Raw genomic sequence first — 17814 nt, forward strand, 5'->3', positions numbered from 1 at the left:
GTTGCATATAATCGATGCAGTGCGTATCATTGCTCCAATGTGTACCTAACCATAAACACCAATGCATTTCTTAAAATCAATACACAGAAGTATATATTTTTAAACCTGCATATTTAGCTAAAAGAAATCCAGGTTAGCAGGCAATATTAACCAGGTGAAATTGTGTTACTTCTCTTGCATTCATTGCGCGCAGAGTCAATGTATATGCAACAGTTTGGGCCGCCTAATTTGCCAGAATTGTACGTAATTATGACATAACATTGAAGGTTGTGCAATGTAACAGGAATATTTAGACTTATGGATGCCACCCGTTAGATAAAATACGGAACGGTTCCGTATTTCACTGAAAGAATAAACGTCTTGTTTCCGAGATGATAGTTTCCGGATTCGACCATATTAATGACCTAAGGCTCGTATTTCTGTGTGTTATCATGTTATAACTAAGTCTATGAGTTGATAGAGCAGTCTGACTGAGCGATGGTAGGCACCAGCAGGCTCATAAGCATTCAGTCAAACAGCACTGTTGTGCGTTTTGCCAGCAGCTGTTTATGAATTCAAGCCTATTGTTACGCATACCAGTATCCTGTGTGTGTATCCTGTGTGTGTGTTTTTTCTCTCCTTCTCCCCTCACAGGTGAAAATCATCACTCCCCAATCAGTCACCAATCAATCATCAATCAGAAGACACACCTCCTCCTGTTTTCCTACCCTATCACAGTTCCTTTCCCTTGGTTTAAAAACCCTGTCAGTTGTTTGCTCTTGAGCTCAATCTCTCTGTAAATGCCATGTCTGTAGGTCTCTGTGTTTCACGCTCTCGTTGTGTATTAACCTCTCTTTTCTTTGAGCACCTCCATAGCACTTTGTCATCACCTGTGAGTATTGTTTTGGTTATGGTGTTTGTGTTTGATTGCTGGTGGGAAAAGGGGAAATGGGCATACATTACCCAGACCACCCACTGTATTTTTGGTTAGTTAGTTAGCTGTTGTTAAAGTAGGCTAGTCTAGCTTAGTTTTTTTTTGAATAATTATTGTTTCTTTCCTTGGGTCCAGCTCAGCCCCTTTTCCTGCTCCCCCCATTACCGTGTGTTTTCAAATAAACCTTGAGTTTGACGGTAGATTTCAGTTGTCCTGGTTATTTCATTCACACTTTTGCTTTATCACTATTATAATTTGCATGAGTTATGTTACGGGTCTCATTACCACCCCCCCCCCCCCTAGACTGTAGGGCCAAAAGGGATTCGTAACATAAGTGGGGGCTCATCCGGGATCTGACACCATGCCGCTCATGTAGATTGTGATAGTGGTATAGTTCAGTGTTGAGCGTCATAGCTGAAGTAGCATTAGTGTTTGCTATTTTCTTTGGCACTTGTAAAGTAGTGTAAAATGACTACTTTTGATTTGAAATCCTTTTTGGATAACCCTTCGTGGGAGGTTTTTGATAAATGTCGTAGAGTTGATTTAATGACCTTGGCTGACCATTACTCAGTATCGATTCCACAGAATGTAGTTAAGTCTGAGGTTAAAAAGCTGGTGTTAAATGTATTGTTGGAAGAGCAGGTGCTTGTGTTACCGCTGCCTGAGCCTACTACCCCTGTAGCGGATGTTGCTGCGCCTGTAAGCCCATTGGTGTCTGATAATGAGGGAGAGGCTAAAACACCAGCCACATTGTCCCGTTTTGATCCACTCTCCCCACTGTCAAACGGTGATGCCAGGAGGGATGTCTGTTTAGCAAAGTTCCAACTGGAGGCGGTAGAGAGCCCAAATTAGGCAAGAGACTCTCCAGTTGGAGATGTGTAAAATTGAGGCAGAAAGAGAACAATGGCAGTTGGAGTTCAAAATGCGCCAGATGGAACTGGAGGCAGAGACAGCAAGGCTAGCCTTTGTTCCTACTGTGCCTGTTTGTGAGCCGTCCTCACCAGCTGTGTCCTCAAACACGTTTGACATTAGTAGGCAGATTGCCTTAGTACCTTTGTTCAGAGAGTCAGAGGTTGACTCCTATTTTTGTGTATTTGAGCGTATAGCCGTAGCATTGAAATGGCCTGAAGAGGTATGGTGCCTATTACTTCAGTGTAAATTAACTGGTAAAGCCCAAGAGGTTTTGTCAGCGCTACCTCTGGAGGACAGTTTGAATTATGAAGTGGTCAAAACTACTGTTCTTCGTGCCTATGAGCTTGTGCCTGAGGCATACCGACAGATTTAGGTCTTATAGAAAGTCTTCTAGTAAGACTTATGTGGAATTTCCTAGAGACAAGGGAAATCTGTTTGATAAATGGCATGCTGCTAGTAAGGTAACTGATTTCAACTCTCTCCGGGAGTTAATCTTGTTGGAAGAGTTTAAAAATTGCTTACCCGAACGCATTGTAGTTTACCTAAACAAACAAAGTATCCTCCCTGGCAGAAGCGTCTGTGTTGGCAGACGAGTTTGTGTTGACGCACAAGAGTGTGTTTGCGGCGCATACTGAGAGTAGATCCACAGAGTTGCCTACTTTTAGCCCTAGTCGGCCAGCAATAGTATATCAAGCACACCAGAAAAATGAGCTCCCTGTTTCTATTGTCATAAAGTGGGACATATGATTAATGATTGTTTCCTGCTAAAACGCAAACAAGGGATGCCTCTTCGTGCCATGCCACCAACAGGTGTTGCTCTAATTCGTACGGTTGTGAGGTCTGCAACAAAACAGGTGCCTCCTGGTAACTGTAGTTTGAAAGTCTCAGTCCCCGACCGCAGTTATGAACCATTCATTTCCGAGGGGTTTGTGTCCCTAACGATTGACGAAGCGTCTCAGCGTCCGGTTAAAATCCTTAGAGATACTGGTGCGGCGCAGTTGTTTATATTGTCTGTGTTGCCCTTATCTGACGATACATACTGTGGTTCCAGTGTGTTAGTGCAGGGTATTGAAATGGGTTTTGTGCCATTGCACTTTGTGAAAGTACACTGAGTTAATCAGTGGAATATTCAGAGTGGGTGTATGTCCTATGTTGCCAGTGAAAGGTGTGACCTTTATAATGGGTAACGATATTGCCGGAGGAAAGGTAGTACCCGTATTGGATAAAAGTGACCACTCTCTCTCTAATGAGCTGGCACAGAGTTATCCACATGTGTTCCCCGCTTGTGCTGTCACTCGTGCTCAGGCACGACAAGAGGGTGATGAGAGATTTGTCGAACACTGTTCTGTTCAAAGAGGTTGATCAAGAGGATGGATTGTGTGATACCTCTGAGAAGCTGATCACCTCTGACAAACAGCCCAGGAAAGAATCAAAGAACGTTGAACTTATTGCTGATGCAATACAGTTACCAGTCACTCGTGAGCAGCTGATTGCTAACCAAAAGGTTGACAACAAGCTTGCTAAATGTTTTTCTAGTGTTGTCTCATTGGAAGATGTGAAGAAGAACGTAGCTTACTTCATTGATGGTAATCTCCTCATGCATAAATGGAAATCCCATGTTGACTCGTGTGGAGATTGGAATGCTGTTTATCAAATAGTGATTCCTACAGCCTTTCGACAAACTGTATTATCCCTTGCTCATGATCACCAGTGGTCTGGTCATTTAGGAACTACAAAGATTTATGATCGGATCCTTCGACATTTTTTGGCCGGGTTTAAAACAAGATGTGGCTCAGTTCTGTCGGACATGCCACACATGTCAGATAACAGGAAAACCAAATCAGGTTATTCCTCCCGCTCCTCTTTGTCCAATACCTGTCATAGGTGAACCATTCGAGCATGTGGTGGTTGGCTGTGTCGGACCGTTATCGAAGACAAAATCGGGTAACCAGTTTTTGTTAACGATAATGTGTATGGCTACAAGATACCCCGAGGCCATTCCTCTGCAAAGGATTACAGCCCCGGTAGTGAGTAAAGCCTTAATACAATTCTTCACGACATTTGGGTTACCTAAGGTGGTACAAAGCGATCAAGGTACCAATTTCCTATCCAAGCTCTTCAAGCAGGTGTTAAAATCCTTGTCAATTACGCACCGTGTGTCAAGTGCCCATCACCCAGAGTCTCAGGGTGCGCTTGAAAGATGGCATCAGACACTGAAGTCTATGCTACGTAAATATTGTTTGCAATCTGAGAACAATTGGGATGAGGGAGTTCCTCTAGTTTTGTTTGCTGCTCGTGAAACTGTGCAGGAGTCCCTAGGTTTCAGCCCGGCTGAACTAGTGTTTGGTCACACAGTGAGAGGACCAATGAAAGTCCTTAAAGAACAGTTTTTGTCCCAAGAGTTGTGTACAGGAGATAAGAATGTGTTGGACTACGTTAGTCGCTTTCGTGAGCGCCTACACCAAGCTTGTGCTCTCGCAAAGGAAGCTCTGTCTTCCTCACAGAGGAGCATGAAAAGACACTATGATAAAGAGGTTGTTTCTCGTCCACTACAGCCAGGTGACCAAGTACTGGTGTTATTACCAGTTCCAGGATCTTCACTGTCAGCTTGTTTCTCTGGTCCTTATTTAATTGAAAATAAAATAAGTGAAACTGACTATGTGCTTCAAACTCCTGATAGACAACGCCAATCTCGTGTGTGTCACATTAACATGTTGAAAGCTTACCACACCCGACCCATCACACAGTTAGAGAGTTCAAAAACAGAGGAAGGTACTGCTGTCTCCTCTGCTACTACTGCTATGATAGTGGACTGTCATATTGATGATGGATTGGAGTTGCGCAATACTCAGCAGCAGTGTGTTAGATTGCCCAACTCAGAAATGCTGCTGTCTATCCAGTCAGGTATGGTTCATTTAACGGATGGACAGGCCAATGATATTGTGAGGCTACTACACAATTTTCCATGTCTCTTTAATGACGTTCCTACTCGCACAAACGTGTTGGAACATGACATTAATGTTGGAAATGCTACACCTATCAAGCAACACCCATATCGTATCAATGCTTCCAAGAGAAAGATAATGAGGGATGAGGTGAAATATTTGTTGGAGAATGACCTGGCTAAGCCAAGTTCCAGCGCTTGGAGTTCTCCTTGCATTCTGGTTCCTAAACCTGATGGTACTTCCAGATTATGTACGGATTATCGAAAGGTAAATTCTGTCACAATGCCAGATTCGTACCCGTTACCCAGATTGGACGACTGTATCGACACTTGGTGCTGCTAAGTATGTAACGAAGTTGGACCTCTTAAACGGTTACTGGCAGGTTCCGTTAACTTCACGTGCTTCTGAGATTTCTGCCTTTGACCCCAGACAACTTCCTACAGTACTCAGTCATGGCTTTTGGGATGCGAAATGCACCAGCCACTTTCCAACGACTGGTTAACTCCGTATTAGCTGGCGTTCCTAATTGTAGTGCATACCTTGATGACCTTGTGATTTATTCGTCTGAGTGGTCAGATCATGTTGACTCTCTAAGGGTAGTATGTGAATGGTTGGCAGCTGCTTCTCTAACCCTGAACTTGGCAAAGTGCGAGTTTGGGAAGGCTACTGTTACCTATCTCGGTAAAGAGGTTGGCCATGGACAGGTGCACCCTGTTGATGCCAAGGTCTTGGCTATAACTGCATTCCCTGCACTTACCACCAGTCGAGAGCTACGCCGCTTTTTAGGGACGGTTGGCTACTACCGTAGCTTCTGTAAAAATTTCTCTGCGGTAGTTGCTCCATTGACCGATTTGCTTAGTCCGGCTAGATCATTTGTGTGGTCCCCTGATTGTAAGAGAGCTTTTATGTAGTACCCCTGTACTTGCTGCTCCGGATTTTGAACAACCGTTCAAACTTGAGGTAGATGCTAGTGCCAGAGGTGCTGGTGCTGTTCTACTGCAGCAGGACAAGAGTAGATCATCCCGTTTGTTACTTTTCCCGTAAATTTAATAAATGTCAAACAAACTATGCGACAATAGAACAAGAAACTCTTGCTTTGTTGTTGGCTCTGCAATACTTTGAAGTATATATTGGTTCCAGTGCCCTACCAGTGATCGTATATACTGACCATAACCCCTTAGTGTTTCTCCACCGGATGTACAACCAGAACCAGCGCCTTATGCGTTGGGCGCTGATTGTACAGAATTACAATTTGGAGATCCGCCACAAAAAGGGTTCTGATAATGTTTGGCAGATGCTTTGTCTCGTGTGTAATGATTTTTGTATGTTTTGAAAGGTTGACTTTGTTGTTGTTCTTGTGAGTATTCATTGTCCTGTGGTCGCAATCCCCAGGGTTGCTCTTTTAAGGGTGGGAGTGTTACGGATACCAGTATCCTGTGTGTGTGTTCTCTCCTTCTCCCCTCACAGGTGAAAATCATCACTCCCCAATCAGTCACTCATCAATCAGAAGACACACCTCCTCCTGTTTTCCTACCCTATCACAGTTCCTTTCCCTTGGTTTAAAAACTCTGTCAGTTGTTTGCTCTTGAGCTCAATCTCTCTGTAAATGCCATGTCTGTAGGTCTGTGTTTCACGCTCTCGTTGTGTATTAACCTCCCTTTTCTTTGAGCACCTCCATAGCACTTTGTCATCACCTGTGAGTATTGTTTTGGTTATGGTGTTTGTGTTTGATTGCTGGTGGGAAAAGGGGAAACCAAGACAAGTCGCCCATGGGCATACACTACCCGTAGGTAGACTTTGTTAAAATACACTAGTTAGAACTGGGCGGACCACCCACTGTATTTTTGGTTAGTTAGTTAGCTGTTGTTAAAGTAGGCTAGTCTAGCTTAGGTTTTTTTTGAATACTTATCGTTTCTTTCCTTGGGTCCAGCTTAGCCCCTTTTCCTGCTCCCCCCATTACCGTGTGTTTTCAAATAAACCTTGAGTTTGACGGTAGATTTCAGTTGTCCTGGTTATTTCGTTCACACTTTTGCTTTGCCACTATTATAATTTGCATGAGTTATGTTACGGGTCTCATTACCATCCCCCCCTAGACTGTCGGGCCAAAAGGGATTCGTAACAGCTATCAACTTCCGAGATTAGGCTGGTGTAACCGATGTGAAATGGCTAGCTAGTTAGCGGGGTGCGTGCTAATAGCGTTTCAAACGTCACTCGCTCTGAGACTTGTAGTTGTTCCCCTTGCTCTGCAAGTGCAGCGGCTTTTGTGCAGCGATGAGTAACACTGCTTCGAGGCAGTTGTCGACGTGTTCCTGGTTCGAGCCCAGGTAGGAGCGAGGAGAGGGACGGAAACTATACTGTTACACTGGCAATACTAATGTGCCTATAAGAACATCCAAAAGTCAAAGGTACATGAAATACAAATCGTATAGAGAGAAAGTCCTATAATTCCTATATCAACTACAACCTAAAACTTCTTACCTGGGAATATTGAAGACTCGTGTTTAAAGGAACCACCAGCTTTCATATGTTCTCATGTTCTGAGCAAGGAACTTAAAAGCTTTCTTACATGGCACATATTGCACTTTTACTTCTCCAACACTTTGTTTTTGCATTTAAACCAAATTGAACGTTTCATTATTTATTTGAGGCCAAATTGATTTTATTGATGTATTATATTTAGTTAAAATAAGTGTTAATTCAGTATTGTTGTAATTGTCATTATTACAAATAAATACAACATTTAAAATCGGCTTTTTTGGTCCTCCAATAATCGGTAGCAGTGTTGCAAAATCATAATCGGTCGACCTCTAGTCAGCACTAATTCTTCTTATAAAGCATTATATCATAACACTTCCAAGTGACGTGGCAAGCGAGAGCCCATGGCTGCGCCATAAAACAAAAACACTGGTGGATGCCAGTCCCCAACAACTGCTGGGACTACCAGTGGCGTAGTGACATTTCTTTAGGTGCCGCCTCGCAAAATAAATGTATGACATCACTGTTTCTCAAACAAAGTTTGTACCGACGTAGACATTGAATAATACCATTTTAAAATATGCAGAAATGCTGTGGATTCGGCTATTTCAGCCACACCCATTGCGGACAGGTGTATAAAAATCGAGCACATAGCCACATTGGCAGTAGAATGGCATTACTAAAAAGCTCAGTGACTTTCAGAGCTCGTCAAATGTATGCCCTGCTAGAGCTGCTCCGGTCAACTAAGTGCTGTTATTGTGAAGTGTAAACTTCTAGGAGCAACAACGGCTCAGCCACGAAGTGGTAGGCCACACAAGCTCACAGAACGGAACCATCGAGTGCCGAAGCCCGTAGCACTTAAATCATCTGTCCTCGTTTGCAACACTCACTAGAGTTCCAAACTGCCTCTGGAAGCAACATCGGCACAATAACTGTTTGTCGGGAGCTTCATGAAATGGGTTTCCATGGCCAAGCAGCTGCACACAAGCCCAAGATCACCATGTGCAATGCCAAGCGTCCTGCCACCTGTAAAGTTTGGTGGAGGAGGAATAATGGTCTGGGGCTGTTTTTCATGGTACGGCCTAGGCCCCTTAGTTCTAGTAAAGGGAAATCTACAGCATACAATGACATCAGCATACAATGACATTCTAGAAGATTCTGCGCTTCCAAGTTTGAAGCAACAGTTTTGGGAAGGCCCTTCCCTGTTTCAGCATGACAATGCCTCCGTGCACAATGCGAGGTCCATACAGAAATGATTTGTCGATCGGTGTGAAAGAACTTGACTGGCCTGCACAGAGCCCTGACCTCAACCCCATCAAACACCTTTGGGATGAATTAGAACGCCTACTGCGAGCCAGACTTAATTGTCCAACATCAGTGCCGACCTCACTAATGCTCGTGGCTGAATGGAAACAAGTGGAAAGCCTTCCCAGAAGAGTGGAGTCTGTTATTACAGCAAAGGAGAGCATATTAATGCCCATGATGTTGAAATGAGCAGGTGTCCACATACTTTTGGTTATGTAGTGTACCTGTTTTGTTTCAATTAACACAACCATTCAGTAAAATCATCCTAAAATGTTATAAGAAATTACATGTTTTTGGTCTAACATTAATGTTAAACTATGCTATTAAATTGGGTCTGTTGTGTAGAATACTAATGAATCATTAAGTGATCTTGCCAAAAGATTGATTGACCTTTGATCTAAACTTTTACCCAGACTATTAAACAACCCAAATTCTGAGTAGTGGTGCGGTACGGCAGCACTAGAACCCTGGACCTAACATTTTCTGGAACTTACGTTTACGGGAAAGAAAACCCCCCCCCCCCCATTATTACCAAGACAATAAACATGGGATCAGCAGAATAGCAGAGTTTGCTCCTCATCTCAATAACAGTAACTGGTTGAGTAAGTACTGTTGTGACACACCAAAATTCTTCTATAAAGTGGTGAGTTGGAGACGAGATTTGCACTCCTGATCATCCGGATTCCAGCATCCTCCAGCTAAGATTCTCGCTACACCAACATTCACCATGGACAGAAAAGGCCTGGTTTGCTCTGTCCTCCTGTTGCTGTCCCTGCTCCTAGTCTCTTCAGCCATCATCAGAGAACTCCAATCAATGAACTGAGAACCATAGAGTTTGGCCACAGCTATCCACGTCACGGTCTCAAGCTGCTCTACTGGTTCGCTCAACAGCTGACCATCCATGCCCGCACAGACGCCATTTCTGTTGGTTTCAACGCCGGCTGGAATATGGCTTCCATTCCTTTGGAAACGCAGAGAGGCTACTCCCAGCAATTAATTACACCACACGACTCTACTTTGCAGTGGGCAACCTCAATACAATAAGCAACCCCGGTGCTAGCAGCCTGCCAAATTATGTTGTTTATGATAACAGACAACCCTTTACTCCCGAAAAGAATATGGATCATTGTCAAGATCCCCTACGACCGGCTCGTTGTGTAAGACATGTACATAACACAGCACCAACCGGCAGCTGTCCGGGGAGGCGAATTCTACAACAAGGCGAATACCTACAAGATCAGAGTCGGCCTCTTGAGAGAGATACGCAGACAGAGAGATATCGCAGATTTTTTGCGAGCGGCAGGTTATGTTGCTAGAAACCAGGGCTGAAAGCAGATTGATATCCTTGCAAGTAGGTATAGTACAGATTGATATCCTTGCCAGTAGGTATAGTACAGATTGATATCCTTGCCAGTAGGTATAGTACAGATTGCTAAAAAATCGTTTGAACACGTTGTCAAATTGTGATTGTTCTTTTTCGATTGTGATTTTTCTGATGAGTGTTTAATGACAGCCTTATTGTTTACTTTCTGTAGTTCACCTTAAGATCAACTGGACATGTAGCCTATTCTAGTTTATCCATGAATCCCTCCGTCCCTGCAGCCTGACTGAGGTTTTCAATGGTTCTGTATCATCAGTATCAACGTCAGAGACATCCTCCTCCCTTTAACTCGCTAGTAATTGTGTAATAATCTCATGTTTTCATGAAATCAAATGACTGTAATTTGCACCTAAACTGTACTATGTACTCACATTTACTCTTAAGAATAAAGCAATAACAACATACCATAACAACGACCATAAAGACTGGACTGACCTCTGCGGTGGCCAGGATGCCATCCAGTGCTGCCCTCAACGTTGCGCTGTCTGCCGTAGCCAAGCTTTCCTGCTCCTTCATCTGACCCAGCAGGGCCAGGGCTTCAGCCCCACACGCCTTCACACTGTCTGACAACGCTGTGGAAAGAGATGGGGGACAGAGAGGACGGTCAGAGATGCACACACAGTACGGAGACTTAGAGGAAGTGGGTGGCTAACTGCTATCCTGGTCCTTCATCTGTATGTGCCGTCCTCCCAACACCGGCACCCGGTGACAGACAGCACAAACAGATAGCCTGATTCCCTATCGTTGCCTGTCTGCGCATTATCAGTACTTCTCTAACATGTATATAGGGACGTAGTGGTTTTTATAAGACATGGATCAAATCAAACTTTATTTAAAAGCATGGCGCATTCCTGTCCTGTCCTGTGAGTGCACATTTCAGTTGAAAAGACACAGGGACAGCTCACACTCACCGTCCGCTTGCTCCACGGGCACCATGTGAGAGGTGGCACTGCCTTGAACAATGGTGTCGCCCACCAGGTGGGCAAGATGGGTCACTGCCCGCACCAGCTCCGACACACCTGGAGAAGCAAGGGTCAAAGGTCAAACTGATAAAGTCTATATACAAATAAACAGGATATGCCACTCTTATATGAAGTACTTGAAGGCTGTAATGCTGAAAAACACTATTTGAACAATAAAATACACATTTTTACCACAGCACCAGTCAAAGGTTTGGACACACCTACTCATTCCAGGCTTTTTCTTTATTTTTTACTATTTTCTAATTTAGAATAATAGTAAAGACATCAAAACTATGAAATAACACGTATGGAATCATGTAGTAACCAAAAAATATATTTTAGATTCTTCAAAGTAGCCACCCTTTGCCTTGACAGCTTTGCAAGCTGTCATCAAGGCAAAGGGTGGCTACTTTGAAGAATCTAAAATATATATGATTTGTTTAACACTTTTTTGGTTACTACATGATTCCATATGTGTTATTTCATAATTTTGATAACTTCACTATTATTGTTGTAGAAAATAGTAAAAATAAAGAAAACCCCTTGAATGAGTAGGTGTGTCCAAACTTTTGACTGGTACTGTGTAATATATATATATATATATATATATACATACATACATACATACATACGTTCTTCCCGATAATGTTGCCGAGTTACTTACTGTCAGACTGCACAGCGACCTTTTGACCTGCTAAACAAGAACGACGACGGCTTCGATAGGTGCCTGAAAGTAGATTGTGTGTGTGATGGCACAAAGCTGACAAAGGGAGTAAGAGAGAAGATCTGAATCTGACCTGTGTTATCTGCCAGGTAGCCGTCTCTGGCAGAGTGAAGTCTGTCCATACAGTCCAGAGATGCCTGACACCTGGACGCCAGGTAGTCTACACACAAGGAGGGTACACAGTAAGGGGAAGGCATCTTCCACCATACAAACACACCACTATGAAGGGACATCATCCTACATCACACACACACACAGCACGGGTTTCACAATGTAGCATCATCTCAGACGGTCGGAGGGACAGACAGGAACAAAGCTGTAATCAGGTGTGCCTAAGACAGAGGTTGGAGAGGGTTAGAGGCTGACCTGCAGAGCTGGTGCAGCTGATATGTGCCGGGTCGTCAAGCTGGGCCAGTGAGTCCTGGACTATCCTCTCTGCCTCCTCCACAGCCCCCTGTAGGGTGGACCAGCGGGCTGCCACCAGCTGGCTCTCCAGGGCCTGCTCCCTGCTCTCCTATCCACACAGGGTCAGTGAGAGAATCAGATATCACACACGCTCACTGAGAGGCTGAACCACATGCGCACACGCACACAAACAGCTACCTCCCCTGAAACGCACCTTCTCATTGAGTTGGTTCTGTAGGGCCTCGGCAGTCTTCACTCCACTTTCCCTCTCACTGGCCAGGCTGCTCTGAACACGATCTAGCTCCTCCCCCAGGCCTGCAAGCTCCTCCTCTTTCTTCAACAAGGATCCCGCTAGCTCCACCTTCTCCGATTCCACAGTCGAGAGCTGCGAACTGAGCTCCTCACTCGACTGAGATTGAGAGAGACAGAGAGAAGGAAAGTGAGTGAATTGTCAATTGTCAAAGATCCCAACCACCCCAGTCATAGACTGTTCTCTCTGCTACCGCATGGCAAGCGGTACCGGAGCACCAAGTCTAGGACCAAAAGGCTCCTTAACAGCTTCTACCCCCGAGCCATAAGACTCCTGAACAGGTAATCAAATGGCTACCCAGACTATTTGCATTGTGTCCCGCCCCCCAACCCCTTTTATGCTGCTGCTACTCTGTTTATCATGTATGCATAGTCACTAACTATACATTCATGTACATACTACCTTAATTAGCCCGACTAACTGGTGCCCCCGCACATTGGCTACCCGGGACTATCTGCATTTTGTCCCGCCACCCCCCACTCCCTCTTTTACGCTACTGCTGCTCTCTGGTCATCATATATGCATAGTCACTTTAACCATACCTACATGTACATACCACCTCAATCAGCCTGACTAACCGGTGTCTGTATATAGCCTCGCTACTGTATATAGTTGTTTTACTGTTGTTTTTATTTCTTTACCTAATGCCTATTTTTTACTTAAAAATTGCACTGTTGGTTAGGGCCTGTAAGTAAGCATTTCACTATTCGGCGTGACAAATTAACTTTGATTTAAGTGGGGGGAGAAGAAACAGTATGATACACATACAGTATTTTAGGATCGTACCTATCCCTGTGTTTATCTGCTGAAATGAACAACAAGGCTCACACACTATAACACTCCTAATACCACCTTTTTAATGGTGACTACGCCCTAAGTGCTAGGAGAAGTGGATATGACAAATGCCATTCTTCTACTCTCCCTCACCTGTTTGTGGGCACCCTCCTGAGCATGCGAACAGGAATGTGAATGAGAAACAGGAAGAAAGAGTTTGTAAGTGAAATGTGTGACAGAGTATGTGTGTGAGGACAGGAGGGAGTGGTTGTGTGAGGGAGAATGAGAAAAGAAGGGGGTAGGGCGAGAGAGAAGTGAGTGTGTTGACTCAGAAATAGGGTTGGCAGGAGTGAAGAGTGGTGGGCCTGCCTACACACTGTCGGATCACGCTCCACACAACCCCCTCCACACACACACACACACACACACACACAGATGGGTAGAAGAGTAACATGGAGTTGGGGAATGTAAAGATAGAAGACAGAGTAAAGACGACGTGAAGGTGTCAGGGTGAGGTCAAGTGGAGTAGAGAGGAGAGGTACTGTTGGGTGAGTGTTTTTGGCTAGAGAGTTGGCCACCTGTTGGGACGAGGCCATGGTGCTTTTCAGGGTGTCTAGCTCCACCCTGCTGGAGATCAGCTCCCTCTGCAGCTCCTGCAGCTGCTCCACCTGTTCCTGCTCCTGAAGGGGGACAGAGGCGGAAGAGACAGAGAAAGGAGGGGGAGAGAGATGTCATCTGCTAGGTCTCCATCCCTCTACCTCAGTTTATTCTGAGGGGTTTTCCTACCTCTTTAACACCTACATGTACAGCAAGGCATCTCAGTTACACAATGAGATCGAGAGAGAAGGTTTCAATGTACTGTAGTATAAAGATGTTAAGTGTATTACATTTGAAGTCATCTGTGTCCATGAAAGTGAGATAGAGGGGGGGAGCAAGAGAGAGAGAGGGAAGGGGAAAGAGAGAGAGAGGGAAGGGGAAAGAGAGAGAGAGGGAAGGGGAAAGAGAGAGAGAGGGAAGGGGAAAGAGAGAGAGAGAAGGGGAAAGAGAGAGAGAGAAGGGGAAAGAGAGAGAGAGAAGGGGAAAGAGAGAGAGAGAGAGAAGAGAGAGAGAGAGAGAGAGAGAAGGGAGAGAGAGAGAGAGAGAGAAGGGGAAAGAGAGAGAGAGAGAGAGAGAGAGAGAGGGAGAGAAGGGGAGAGAGAGAGAGAAGAAAAGAGAGAGAGAGAGAGAAAGAGAGAGAGAGAGAGAGAGAGAGAGAGAGAGAGAGAGAGGGAGAGAGAGAGAGAGAGAGAGAGAGAGAGAGAGAGAGAGAGAGAGAGAGAGAGAGAGAGGGAGGGAGGGAGGGAGGGGAAACGGTATTTCAGGACAACGTGTGCCTTGCCCTCACCCGTCTCTCCGCGGCCTCCTGGGCAGCCTTGACCTTCTCCTGCATCTCTCTCCTCACGCTGTCCACCTCGTCCTGAGCCGCCCGCGCCACCGTCATCTGACGAGTCACCTCCGCGTTCTAAAGCCACAAACAGAAAAACACAAGATGTTTTAGGGGAGGGAAGAGCTTTTAGAATTACAAACAAGAAATCTGGAGGAAACGTGTGAGCATTGCTGCTCGAAGTGTATTCTCCATAGAAATGTTGTAGTACAGAATGGATAGGGGGTCCCTGTTCACACCATACTCCTGACCCCTCTCCCTTGGCCAAACACCTCTGATGTTTGCAGTTCGCTAAGTTGGAAGCAATATAGTGAAATCTCCACCACTACACTGTTCATACTTATCCAGACCCTTCAGATCTGCAAACAAGGGTGAGGGCCAAGGGTGAGGGAGCAAAAGGGCACTGGCTGAGAGGGGTAGGAGTCAGCCTGCACCATGAGTCTGGGGGGTGAGGTTCTTTGATCGTAAGGGGTCTGGATGGGCCTACCTTCCTCAGCAGGTCAGCGTGACTCTGCACCAGCTCTGTGTACTTCTCTTTCAGCTTGACGTAGCGCTGCTCGTTGGCCACCGCTTTCCCTGAGACACATGGACAGACAGCGCTGTTACTGTCACAACAGTCAGAGGGCTGAACACACGTTAACTAACAAAACACATGTGAAGTGGTATAGATGGGTACTGGAGTGTCGGATGGTAGTGGGTAACTGCTAGAAGGTGGAGTTGTGCAGATGTGCCCGGGCTGTCTCTGGACTCACTCTCGATCTCGGTGAGGCTTCGCTGCTCTTTCTCCGTGTCCTCTTTGACCCGGCGTAGGTCGTCAAGCTCCGCCCTCAGGAACTCGCTCTCTCCCAACGCCTGCATTCTCAGGTGGCTCTGCTCTGCTAGCTCCGCCTCTAGCTCATTGACACGCCCGCGCAGCGCCTGGCACAGACGCCCACTCTGAGAGAGAGAGAGAAGAGGGACAGAATGTTATGGTTCAACAGTGTGTAAACACACTGCCTCAGAAGTTCAGGCATTATGGAGAACTGCCTCTGTAGTGACTCAAGTGCCTCATTAAACCTCCTCACCTCCAATCTGAAGGACTCCAGTTCCTCCCTGAGGGCCTGGATCTCCCGTGTCAGCTGCTCGATCAGGCGGTCCCTAATGGAAACAGGACAGGACAAGGTTGTGTTCATTAGGCAAAAAGAAAACTGAAGAAAATGGGCCAAAACAGAAAAAGGACTAACTGGACGTGGCCAATGATAAAAGCGTATTTTCCTTTGCAAAACGTTTTGGTACGGTGTGCCCAGGCCATACCTCAGCTGCAGGGCTTTCAGTTTGTCACACAATTCAGACCAATCTATACAGACAAAGGATATCCTACAAATGTCAAATTCGGTCATCCAGAGTGCAGCCAGTTTGGTTCTGTTGTCTTACTTGTCGTCCTTGCGCATCCCGTTCTGATTGTTGAAATTGAAGGGGTCCGTGGCGGCGGACGTGCCAAAGAGGTCGTCGAACCTGGGCTCTACCACAGTAGCCTAGTCGGAACCAACACAGCAAGACAGACAGTCAGCCAGCCAGCCAGCCAGCCGTTCTATAGGCTTGAGGTTTCATTAGGTTAAGTTGACAGACACAGATACTTAACAACTAAGACCGAGGACAGAAGGGGCACCGTTTGTAACATGCCATATTCTGTAAAAAAATAAAATAAAAAAATATTCCATGCCACAGGAATGGGATAAGTTTGAGTCAGCGAGCGCACAAAATTCATCTTTCACACACAATATGGCATGTTACAAACGATACAAACGAAAGCAGTACTGGGACATGTTCAGATGGGCTACCGGCTGGACGGGGATGTCGGTATCCACCAGGTCCTCTGTCACCAGGTCCACCATGTGTTCCGTCTCGGGGGAGGACGACTCAGCCGGGATGACTACCACCGGACTGATGTGCTCCGACAACGCCGACGCCCGCAGGAAGTTAGGTGGGTTCTGACAGCAGAGAGAGAGAGAGACACACACACACACACACACACAAGACAATTAATCAAATTGTATTTGTATAGCACTTAACCCAAGTAGCTGAACAGCAACCTGGGCCCAAATTCCTCAAGAGGAAGCAAGGGCAACAGAGAAAATAGGAGACTATGTGCATGTGCATGGGTGTGAGCGTGTGTGAATGATACAGTATTTACTTGATAATACACCGCAGAGATCCTGTCTAATCTACAGGCTAGTTCAGGAGGACTCCAGGCCTTACCTCAGGTAACTGTGGGATCTGAATGAGCCTCTTGAAGTACTGCAGGTTACTGGAGCGGTAGAACAGACTCTTTAGCCTAGCAGAGACGACACACACACGGATGAAACACTCCACCTTCATCATCACACCTTCAGCACTGCAGGCGATAGCGCACCATGTGCCCTGGTCAAAACTAGTGCACCATATAGGGAATAGGGTGCTATTTGAGACTCTGTCCATGAACTGAACTCACTTCTTGAACTGCTCCTGGAAGCGGTCTCTGTGGCCCTGGAGTGTGTCAGCAGGAAGGCCTGGAACAGACAGACAAACAGATCAGAGTTTTGGAATGTGTGTGTGTGTGTGTGTGTGTGTGTGTGTGTGTGTGTGTGTGTGTGTGTGTGTGTGTGTGTGTGTGTGTGTGTGTGTGTGTGTGTGTGTGTGTATGAAACTACTGAAAATGTGTGTGTACTAAGGTTTTAGCCATTTCCTAACCCCATGATATGACCAGGAAAATTATGTGAAGGACGTGCCCTTGGAATAGCCACAGTTTTTCTGGGACAGTCACAGGAAAAACTGTTGGCCCTCGATTAGTAGTCAAGTATGAGTTATTCAGGCTGTCACTCTGCCATTTGTCCAGCAGAGGGCGTGTGTGGACTCACAGGAGTGCAGCTTGAAGAGCAGCTTGACGGTGTAGTCATACAGGTGGCTGCTGTCCAGGATGACCTGGATCAGGGGAGCCAGGCGACACTGGCCCGCCGCCGTCACCGACACAGACCGCGACATGTCCAGGGAGCTGAACACTGCAAGGGATGACACACACACACATCTGTGATCATCTCGCTCTATCACTCTCTCACACACACACACACACACACACATGACTGTCACACACAAAAAAAGGCACACACTGTTTGTGCACGCAGGTGGTTAGGAACCACTGCTCTAGACTGAATCAATCAATGAGTATATACTCCAGGTCTCTCTTTCTTCCTCTCTCGTTACAGCTCTCTTTCAGTCCCTCCATCTCCTTTGCACTCCCTCCCTCCCGCTCCGATGCCAGTCCCTACA

General features: G+C 45.8%; 1 protein-coding gene across 3 annotated transcripts in view; it reads right to left on the reverse strand.

Annotated features, from left to right (window-relative positions):
- Positions 1-17814, reverse strand: part of LOC135546269 (huntingtin-interacting protein 1-like) — a 47387-nt gene that overhangs the window by 5925 nt on the left and 23648 nt on the right. For 2 of the 3 annotated variants that reach the window (XM_064974560.1, XM_064974562.1), the window contains exons 8-23: positions 17406-17546; positions 17000-17057; positions 16768-16843; positions 16350-16499; positions 15943-16043; positions 15594-15666; positions 15282-15465; positions 15017-15105; positions 14491-14607; positions 13685-13786; positions 12237-12431; positions 11984-12131; positions 11691-11777; positions 11558-11584; positions 10843-10950; positions 10367-10503 (exon numbers count right to left, since the gene is read on the reverse strand). In XM_064974560.1, coding sequence (XP_064830632.1) covers positions 10367-10503; positions 10843-10950; positions 11558-11584; positions 11691-11777; positions 11984-12131; positions 12237-12431; positions 13685-13786; positions 14491-14607; positions 15017-15105; positions 15282-15465; positions 15594-15666; positions 15943-16043; positions 16350-16499; positions 16768-16843; positions 17000-17057; positions 17406-17546 — 1793 coding nt within the window. The remainder of the gene's footprint in view (positions 1-10366; positions 10504-10842; positions 10951-11557; positions 11585-11690; positions 11778-11983; positions 12132-12236; positions 12432-13684; positions 13787-14490; positions 14608-15016; positions 15106-15281; positions 15466-15593; positions 15667-15942; positions 16044-16349; positions 16500-16767; positions 16844-16999; positions 17058-17405; positions 17547-17814) is intronic. The other variant, XM_064974561.1, reaches the window with a different exon arrangement.

Source organism: Oncorhynchus masou, chromosome 9 (assembly GCF_036934945.1).
Source record: "Oncorhynchus masou masou isolate Uvic2021 chromosome 9, UVic_Omas_1.1, whole genome shotgun sequence".
Lineage (NCBI taxonomy): Eukaryota > Metazoa > Chordata > Actinopteri > Salmoniformes > Salmonidae > Oncorhynchus > Oncorhynchus masou.